We start from the raw sequence: 10,414 nt of genomic DNA on the forward strand, positions 1-10,414 counted from the left end.
TAAAATATGTAAAACAAAATTTGCAGTTTGTACCATTTTTAAGCATGCATTAAGTACACTGACAATGTGCAACCAGCACCGTTATTTCCAGAATACTGCAGGTCTTCGAATAATGTTCTCCATTTTATTCAATGTCATTTCGTTATAAAATTGATGAGAAAAAAATCGATTCCCAGTCGGGGCCACTGTCTGTGTGGAGTTTGCATGGGTTTCCATGTTTGCTCCAGCCACCCATGACCTGAACTGGAATAAGCATGTTGGAAAATAATTCTCTTGTTTTTATTAATCTTTCTTAAGTGTACATATCGTTCACACTGATTTCAGTGTTTAATATTAGAAGTGTTTTGGGTCTGTATTTAGAAGTTTGGTGATGTTTTTGTGACCCAAAATATGCCATAGGAACTTAACTCTCATTTATATCAATCAGTTTCTGGTAAAGTTGGTTTCCTTATACGTCATTTCACTTAACGTAGCAGTTTCCAAGAACATATCATGACTTTAAGTGAGGACTTACTGTAGAGTTTGAGTCGTTCTGAATGAAATCTCTGTATCTGTTAAGTAATAACTCCCATCCCCCCCTCCTTCCAGCCCCAGTGACCCCTAATATAGTTTCTGTGTCTACGAATGTGCCTAGCTAGATACTGCATATAAATGGACTCATGCAGTGTTTGTTCTGTTGTATCTGGCTTATTTCACTTAGCATAATGTTTTCAGAGTTTACCTATGTTGTAACATGTGTCAGAATTTCATTCCTTTTTATGGCTGAATAATGTTCTGTTGCATGGATAGACCAAATTTTGTTTACCCATTTATGTGGCAGTTTTTCAAAATGTAAACAATGTCAGCCAGTCACCAGTATTTTAAAGTGTGGATATTTATGTTGCAGATTTCTAATTTCTTCTAAAATCTTGGAATGGGTGGCCACATGAGGTCTGGGCAGCCACTTCCCTTACCAGACTGGGTGGCATCTGAGTAGTGGGAGGGGGGTGCCAGCTGGAGCCAGCACCTGAGGCTCCCTGACTGGGCAGCCCAAGTCCACAGCCTTGGGGCAAGGGCGTTGGCAGCTCGAGAGTCTGAGCCGCCACCCCAGGCTCCGGAGTTAGGAGCCCCTGCCTGTGTCTCCTCATAATACCTGAGTGTCCTCCATGCTCACACCTGAGGAAGCACAGGGCAAGGGGTCCATACTCCTGGAAGAAAACCTGGTTGGGGTGGTCGGTGGTTGGGGTGCTGCCTCTGGGTGTGCAGAGTGTGGCACCGCAGGGGGCCGTGGGCCTCATGGCCGTGCAGCAGGGACGGCTCTCTGTGTGCCCGTTGACCCTCCTAGCAAGCCTTCCTTCCAGAGGAGGAAGACAAGGCCTTCCAAGATCAAACAGGTGGGCACCTGCCAGAGTTCAGAGGAGCTCAGACGGTGGCCAGTATAGGTATCCATCCTTGCCCTCCAACTCCCTGGCCCAGCAGAGGCTCCTGATCCTCGGGTGTGGGGGCCTTTTGGTCAATAGGCCTTGCCCTGGTGGGAGGTGGGCAGCTCTCAGGACCACCCCTGGGCCAGGAGAAGGAAGCACGAAGGATTCCTTGATGGGAAAGGCACCGGGCAGGGCCAAGTCCCTCCTTTCTGGGGACAGAAGAGGAAGGAGGCCACTCTGAGGAGGCAGCTCCGAGCCAGGCCTGGAAGGTTGACTGACAATTTACTGAGCTGGCCACAACATGGCAGGCAGACAGCAGAGCCCAAGCAAGGTCTGGAGATGTGAGGTCTGGGGTGGCCAGTATAGTGGGACCTGGGCTGGGGGGAAGCTGCATTGGACCAGAAAGGCACTGGGCAGGAGTCGACTCTTCAGCAGGCTGTGGGGAACAGGAAGGTCATGGAACCCGAGCAGGGATGATGAGGCCAGTGCTGGAAAAGAGTGGGGTGGAAACGTGCGCTGTGGAGGGTAGCCGGGGTGCTGAAGAGGGAGGACAGCTAAGGAGGCTGGATTGGGTGGGTGGAGGGCATGGGTGTGGTCTGCAAGTTGGAGGGTAGTTGGTGGCCCATTTACTTTATATGTTGTAGTCACTACTTTGTTTCCTAGCTGAGACAGACAGGGCCAACACACAGTAGGTGCTCAGTAAATACTGCTGGGTAATTTGTGAATTCCACAAACGTCTAGATTGGTGCTGGAGATACTGCAAGAAGAAAACCAGACCCATCTGTGATGAAGGAGGAGGGGAGGGGCAGTGTGGTCCCAGAAGCAGCAAGACCGCAGGCCTGGAGACTCTGGGGTATAGCTGAGTGAGGGAGGAGCGGTGGGGGAGGCTTTGAGCAGAGACTTGAGCTGCCCTGCAGAAGGATGGGAGATCGGTGGCTGCCCAGAGGAGGGGGGAGCACCCTAGCCCAGGGGACCTGCGGTAGCCAAGGGGGAGGGGTGCCACTGCGCCTAGGACGTTCCCATCCCCCTCTGACCAGGGCCCCGGCTGCTTGATGGGCAGCCCGGCCCCGCCCTCAGCCAGCCAGCGATTGGTTGGGGCTGTAGAGCCGCTCGGTCGCCATGGGGACGGTCTGGAGGCGCGCGTGCCCAGTGCCCAGCACCAGGGACTAAATCTTCATAATCTGCCGCTGAGAGGGTGGGGGTGGGGTCCCGCCCGACCCTGGCCGCGACTGGGGGAGGGGGGGAGGGACGGCTCACTGTGCCCGCCCCTCCCCTCCCCGCTCTGGGTGCAGGTGCAGAGCCCGCACAGGAACCACATGGTACTCACCTGACCCATGGTACTCACCCGGGAGCTCAAGTGTAGCCTCGGTCTCTGCCGTCTCAGGTGCTCGAGCAGGAGGCTGGGTGGGGCAGAAGGGCCTGGAATTTATCTGAAAATGTCTGGCCCACCAGTTAAAGTTTGTTCCCCTGCATCCCCTAGGCAATGCTATGCTCTCTGCAGCAGGGGGCGCCCTTGGCAGAGCTTTGTTGAGCTGTCACCTCCTGAAAGCAGGGATGGCCCACTGAGGGGCAGGGGGTGCGAACCCCAGCTCCTGCAGCGCTGTGTCCGGGTATCCAAGGTTACTGGGTTAGGCACAGACCGCAGACCTGGGCAGACCTGGGGGATGCCGTTAGGCGCCGGGAGTGGGCTGGGCCTGCTTGCAGTGAGGGAGTGGGTAACTGGCGGGGTTATAATGGAGCCACCCCTTCCTCAGGCAGGGAAAGGAGAAATTCCAGGGCCTACTGTGGGCAGGGGTTCCTGTGGGAAGAGGGTGTGAAGGGGCAAGGTTGCAGTGAGCTGCAGGAAGAAGGGGGCACTGGCCAGGCCCCAAGCAGCTTCTGGGGGTGTCCAAGGACCTGGCAGGCAGCAGCCTGGTCAGACTTGAGGTCGAATCCACTCACTTCCAGGCCCTTGAAGCGGGGCCTCCCGTGAGCTTGGATGTGGCGTTTGTGGGTGTGGAGTACAGGAGACCACCGCACCCTGCACACTCTGGCCACTCTGGGCCCAGTGGCCTCGGTTTGTCCCTCGGTCAGAGGGACCCTACCCGTGTCACCTCGGGTTGGAGCAGGGCTGGCTTCTTGGAGCCTCTAAGAGGGCAGCTACTCCCACCTCCAGCCAGGGCTGCATGTCCTCCCTGCGGCTGCTGTGGCCATGAAACTCCAGGGAGTCTTAGGGGATAGTACGAGCTGGGGTGGGGTCTCACACCCAAGCCTCTTGTTTCAGACGACTCCTCCTCTGAGAGTGGCAGCGGCAATGGCTCCTCCACCCTGAACCCGTCCACATCGAGCAGCACGCAGGGTGACCCCGCCTTCCCCGAGATGAACGGCAACGGCGCTGTGGCCCCCATGGACTTCACGGCCACCGCTGAGGATCAGCCCATCAACCTGTGTGATAAGCTGCCGCCAGGCGCGGTGCTGGGCACGCCCTCCTACCCCTCAGATGGCTGCAGCGCCGATGGATTGCGGAGCCGCGTCAAGTACGGGGTGAAGACCACCCCTGAGGTGTGTGGGGCTGCGGGCCGCGGGCCCACCTGAGCCTGTTTCTTCCTGGACACGTAAGGGTGTGCAAGGCTGAAATGAAACTAGATGTGCCCAGGGTTGACGCCAAGTCAGGGTGGTGGCCGTGGCTGCCCTGCCATCATTTTCCTGGGGAGGCTCTGGAACGGGAGACCACTCTGTGCGACCTCAGCAAGGCCCTCACTTCTCTGAGCCTGCGTGCCCATCTGTGAAGTGGGGTTGATGGCCCATGCCTTGGAAGAGGTGGTGGGTGAGGTGTGGTCTGTCCCTCTCCACACCCAGGACAGTCTGCTGTGAATAACAGCAAGTGGTCACATCCAGCACACAGGCCCAAGGCCTCACGTTTTGTGGCTACTCTGCATTTTACAGATGATGCAGAAAAGGGGTAAAGCCTTTGTGTGTGGCCCAAGGGATGTAAATAGGCCAGGCTGATGGGGAGTGAGAGAAGGTGGGCAGGGCAGGTGTCCCCACCATTTGGCTCTCCCCCTGCTGTCTGGGGCCTCCCCTCATACTTCTGCAAGCTGTCTCCGGGCCACTGAGGTTTCCTGCAGTGCAGCACTGAGCACATGAGCTCTCCTGGGTGTATTTTCTCCTGCCAGGGCGGGGGGCCAAAGGTGCCTTCCTAGAGCCCTACATGCCTGGGCTCCAGCCATGTGCCCCTGCACCGGTTCCTTTCTCTCCCTCAAGCTGTTTTCTCTTGTGCAGGGGGATGGGGAGGGGGGCCACTGCTTGCCTCTGATGGCATCTCATGGGAAAGTTCTGTACAAATGGCTAGGTGTTTAGTTGTCTGTGTCTGAGCTTAGGCTATGGAGTAGGTACTGGCCAAAGCATAGCCTTTTCCTCTTTGAGTTCAAGGAATAGGCACAGCTGCTGTCCATAGTGAGCAAAGAGCTGGAAAGGGAGAGTTTGCCACCATGGCCACATGTGTGGACCAAGAAAGTGAGATGGGAGCACGAATGCCACCAACAGCTGGCATCTTACAGTTTCTCTGTTTCCTCTGATGCTGGCAGAGGATTGGCTAAGGAGCAGCTTGCGAATATGACTTGCACAGGCGGTCTTTTGACTCTCTGTTCCAAGCCTGCATGAGGCAGCAAGAGGCCCTGGGGAGGCTGATCCCTGCGGACATGTCACAGGGAAGCTTGGTGGTGGCAGCTGCTTTGGGTCAGGGCGCCATTCAGTGTCTATCTTTTTCCATTGGTTCGTCAGCAAGAACTGTGATCCCTTTCCGGGCCAGCACGTGACCACATTGCAGGGTCTCACCTGTAGCTATTTGTTTCCTGGACTCGACTACCTGCTAGGTGCCCACCTCCTTGAGGGCAGGGACCACGTTTCCAGGACATTGCTAGTCAGGATCCCAGTGAGTGAAGTCAGGACTTACCAAAGATGCAAACTTTGTAAAAGGCAATTGACAGTGGGCCTCACGGAGCCTGTTCAGGGCAGGGGCCAGGGGCCGGGGGCCGGGGGTAGGAGCTGTAGAGGGTGAAAAAGATGGAGAAAAGTGGGGGGAGAAGAATGGGGAGTGTATGCTAGATGGGGGGGGGTGTGGGTGGGAGTAAAGGGCTGGGTCCCTTCTCTGCTGTAAGATGGGATGAATGCCCGGTGGCTTGCACCTGGTTCCCTGTTCCCCTTTCGACACACACTCTGCACTGGGGCTCATGATGTCTCCCTGTGGACAGTGGCAGACAGGAGAACCCCGATCGGGAGCTTTGGGAATGCACTTTGCCTAATGGACCCGTCACCTTGGCTGGTTCCCTCTCCCAGCCATCTGTGCCTCCTCCCCAACAGATACCACACTTGCTGTTTTTGTGACAGCTCGGCCATCAGCTCAGGGTTGTAGTCCCTTGGGGGTCAGGGAGGAGACCCCTGAAGCCAGAAGAGATCTGCCTGTCCCTCGCGTGGTGTGGGCTTGCTGCTGAGTAAACCAGCGCCTCCAGGGTGCCAGGCCTCTGCGTGTGCTGTCCTGGGCAGTCCTTCCTGCAGCTGCCCAGGGAGGGGACGGCAGCACTGCTGTCCCCGGTTCACAGATGAAGGGAGTGGGGAGAGAACGGGACCTGCGTGGGGCCTTGCAGCTGTGGCTCATCCTGGTTCCCCAGCTCACAGGGCCTGTCAGAGACCAGGAGCGGACCTGGCCTGACGCCTGCCTTCTCTCAGTCCCCGCCCTATAGCTCGGGGAGCTACGACTCCATCAAGACCGAGGTCAGCGGCTGCCCTGAGGACCTGACTGTGGGCCGGGCCCCCCCAGCAGATGACGACGACGATGAGCATGATGACCACGAGGATAATGACAAGATGAACGAGTCGGAGGGCGTGGACCCCGAGCGCCTGAAGGCGTTCAACGTGAGCGCCCGCAGGCGCTGGGCCGGGCGGGGGCGGCAGCCAGGCCCAGCCCTTCCCACAGCCTGTGTCTCCCACAGATGTTCGTGCGTCTCTTTGTGGACGAGAACCTGGACCGCATGGTGCCCATCTCCAAGCAGCCCAAGGAGAAGATCCAGGCCATCATCGAGTCCTGCAGCCGGCAGTTCCCCGAGTTCCAGGAGCGGGCCCGCAAGCGCATCCGCACGTACCTCAAGTCCTGCCGGCGCATGAAGAAGAACGGCATGGAGATGGTGAGCCCTTGCCCTGCAGCACTGCCACTGACCTCCAGCCACACACCGTACCCATCATGCTCCCCAAGCCCCGGAAGCTGGCACCGAGGCGGGAACTGAGGCCCAGAAAGGTGTCACAGCTCCACAGATGACGCGCCAGAGCCCAAACCCCAGCCCTGCACCACCCACCACTAGGGCAGGGTCTCTGTAAGCCCAACACTGCTCTGTCCCCATTCACTTGCAGACCAGACCCACGCCTCCCCACCTGACCTCGGCCATGGCAGAAAACATCCTGGCAGCCGCCTGTGAGAGCGAGACAAGAAAAGCAGCCAAAAGGATGCGCCTGGAGATCTACCAGTCCTCTCAGGTACCTGCCCCCTGCCGGCCGCTGCGAGGGTCGCTCCCGGGCAGGTGGACATTGGTCACTCCACAGACACTGGAGCCCTAAGTGCACAGGGAGCCAGGAGAGCAGTCCTGAGGGTGGTGGAGCTACCGAGGCGGCAAGGGTGATGGGGTGGGAGGAGTAGGGCCCAGTCGCAAGGCCCTGCAGACCCAGGAAGAGCATCTAGGCTTCAGCCCCAGGACTCTGGAAGGGTTTTTAGTGGGGCAGGAACAGATCAAATGTGCCCAGCAGAGAGATGAGCAGAGCTGGGCCCTGGGTGAGGGAGCAGGGAGGCGGAGCAGAGTCCTGCAGCCTCCGTCCAGGGACAGTGGTTGGCCTTGCTGCCCCTTTGGTTCCCTAGCACCTCCCTCCCCACTGCAGGACGAGCCCATAGCCCTGGACAAGCAGCACTCTCGTGACACCGCAGCCATCACCCACTCCACCTACTCACTGCCAGCCTCCTCCTACTCCCAGGACCCTGTGTATGTCAACGGCGGCCTCAACTACAGTTACCGTGGTTACGGGGCCTTGGGCAGCAACCTGCAGCCCCCTGCCTCCCTGCAGACAGGAAATCACAGTAATGGTGAGTGCGCTGGCTCCCTGCTCAGCACCCGGCTGCTCTACACGGCAGCCTTGGGAAGGGGGTAAAGTGACTCCTTCGTGGTACAGGGACCCTTCCCATCTCATAATCTTAACCAGTCCTTGAACTGGAAAACAAGACTTCAACTGATTAAAACAAAAAGCCGACTCTCTCCTGTCTGGTCTCCAAGGAGGCATCGTCGTTTGTTGCACTGCCGGGCTTCTCTCTGGTTACCCTCCCCCTCAGGGCCCCTGTGAGCCCTGAGTCCAGCCAGGCCCTGCTCTTTACCCGAGCTGGGTCCTCTTCACACCCACCACATTCCCATTTACCCACGCTGACCAAGGCCCAGTGACACAGTGGTGGAGCCAAGGTTTGGCCCAAGCCTGGCCCAGTTCTGCTGCAGCCTGGCTGGCCTGCCAAGTGGCTCCAGGTAGGTCACCTCCCTCTCCAGGCCTCAGCTCAGGACCTCACTTGTGAGATGACAGTTCTTTCACTTGGGTGTCGGGCCTCGGCTCTGACCCCTTCAAGGTCATCTGGGGCCGTGATTCCTCAGATGCTCCCTGTAACTCTTCCTAGGCAGCTCTGATGCCAACAGGACATAGGCCAGTATTGGAGAAACATTCCCTAGAAAGACAGAAACCTCCCCGTGGAGTCAGGTGAAGCCCTGAGCGGGGACCTCAGGCACATTCACACAGGGGCTGGGGTGGGTGTGGGTGTGGCAGGGGAAGAGCGGATCCCACTGGTGGAAGCAGCCTAGTGGCCTTGGGATGGCAAGGATGGCGGGAGTGATCTCAGGGCCTCTTCGGCCAGGCTTTTGTTCTCTGTGCACTGATAGGTTTTGAGCAATGGAGGGTGTGAATTGTGCTGTCTGCCCTTGTGAGATTTGAACGCGGAGGGCAAGAGGCAGAAGCAGCGTACTTTCGGGGTCACTCAAAGGCTAGGGGGAGGGGAAGACCTGAGGGTGACACCAAGCTGCTGCTTGAGGACTAGGTTGGAGAAGGGTGCCGCCCACGGGTCAGGGAACCCTGGTTCTAGGTCTTGGCTTAACATGGCTGAGAATTCCTCTCAAGTCCTTGACTGCAGGAGACCCCTGAGTGTCCCTGGGCAACGAGGGGGGCAATGGTCCCTGCTCATGGCAGAAAGCCCAGGCACCTTCCACTCACCTGCCCACCCCCAGGAAGTATGTGCAAGTCCCTGGAAGATTTGTGCCTGGGCTTAACTGCTCATCCCTCCCTAATGCGTCTTAACCTAAAATAAGTGGCTGTTGGCCCGAATCCCTGAAACAGGCCAGGGTGGCTGGCTGCAGCGAGGGGTGGAATGGCTCTCCCAGGCGGGCTGCTTTCCTTCCAGAAAGAAGAGCCATCTGACAGTCCTGAGTGAGGACCCTGTAAATGTGTATCTGAAGACAGGTCCCAGGACAGGGAGGTTAGAAGCCCTTACTATACCTGGGGCATCTGGGGCCCAGTCCTTTGCAGGCTGCAGGCGATGGTGATAAGCCTCCATCTGGCGCCATGCAACATGGCCTGTCTCAGGGCTGCAGCTGTCAGGACTGCTCCAGCCTCTTGAGGGCCCTGGGCCTGCTGCATGCCCTGTTCACACCTGCCAGGGAGGCTACTGGCTCTGCACCTCCTTGAGCCTCAGTCTCTGTCTGTGAGCGCCCCGGTTCCTTAGAGGTGGGTAGTGAGGTCACCAAGGCAGAGATGTCCTTTGCCTCCTTGCCTTGGGCATTATGTCCTGTGGGCACTGGGTTTGAGTCCAGCAGGTGGAGGAGAGCAACAAGCAGCTGCGTGGCGCCGCCTGCCTCCCCAGCAGCAGCCTCGAAGTGACCGTTCAGTCGGTTTGCTCCCTGGGTTGGGCAGCTGTACTGGTGGCTCCGAGCACCTCCCTTTGCTTATTAGGTTGTCATCTGGAGATGCAGATCAGCTTAGATAGAATCGGGCTCTGCCTGCCTGCTTGGGGTGCGGCCCCGCCAGCAACCACCTGGCAACCTGAGCGTACTCCCGTAACTGGAGCTGGAGGGAGGCTGGCTCCAGATCAGATTGGCTGAAGGAAACAGGGACATTCTCCTTTCTGTGCCGTAGCTACAGCCCAGGAGAGACGGGGGACAGCTCTGAGCACAGGGGTGAGGAGGACAAGACCTGGGGCTGGAGGTGGGCGGGAGGAAGCCCAGGGCCAGCACAGCACCTGTGCACGTAGCTCCGGCCTCCCTCTGCCGTCCCCAAGCATTGTCTGGACGGGCCCGGGAGCCAGCACAGGCGCCCCTGCTCCCAGCTTCCATTCGGCCACCAACATGAGAATCAGCCACCTACTTGGCTGCTGTTTTCAGCAAGGCACAGCCCCTCTCCATCCTGCATTTCATTTTAACAGACTTAACTGTTCTCTTGACTCAATTCCAAGGATGTTCCTCAGCAAGCCAGCTCCTAGGACCTCCTTCCTGACATCCATGTTCTCTAGTTAGAGAGGAAATAAACCCGTGACACGCTGTCCCATCTTAGACTCCAACTTCCTTCCCCATTTGGGAGCTGCATCAGCTTCCTTTTAACAGCAGTCGAGTTTCCATAATTTCTCTTAAAATGTTACTTCCCGTCTAGATGTCTCCAGTGACAAGAGCTTGTTCGTCGCTCTTTATAGCAGTATAACAACTACCAGTGCAGCTGCAATGAGTGGAAGCACGACCAGGCACTGCGGGGTAGTGGAGAGATGGCTGATAACTGAGTGCGGCGTCACACGCCATGTACAATAACGTCTGCATGCGGGCAGTACGTGGCGGGGACGGGACGGGCCTGGCGGGGTCAGAGAAGGCCTCCCTACGGAAACTCCAGTTGCCCCCGCCCTGGGTCCTCACTTCTTGGCTGTTTTCTTGCTGAACACCTCAAAAGAATGCTTTTCAAATTCCAGGAGCATCCAA

At 57.8% G+C, this 10,414-nt stretch overlaps 1 protein-coding gene across 3 annotated transcripts in view; it reads left to right on the forward strand.

The window, feature by feature from the left end:
• NOL4L (nucleolar protein 4 like) overlaps positions 1–10,414 on the forward strand; it is a 125,550-nt gene that overhangs the window by 110,607 nt on the left and 4,529 nt on the right. For 2 of the 3 annotated variants that reach the window (XM_081034179.1, XM_081034180.1), the window contains 5 exons: positions 3,667–3,944; positions 6,111–6,296; positions 6,374–6,565; positions 6,789–6,911; positions 7,308–7,509. In XM_081034179.1, the coding sequence (XP_080890305.1) occupies positions 3,667–3,944; positions 6,111–6,296; positions 6,374–6,565; positions 6,789–6,911; positions 7,308–7,509 (981 nt within the window). The remainder of the gene's footprint in view (positions 1–3,666; positions 3,945–6,110; positions 6,297–6,373; positions 6,566–6,788; positions 6,912–7,307; positions 7,510–10,414) is intronic. The other variant, XM_081034178.1, reaches the window with a different exon arrangement.

The sequence above is a fragment of the Rhinolophus hipposideros genome (assembly GCF_964194185.1).
Source record: "Rhinolophus hipposideros genome assembly, chromosome: 22".
NCBI lineage: Eukaryota > Metazoa > Chordata > Mammalia > Chiroptera > Rhinolophidae > Rhinolophus > Rhinolophus hipposideros.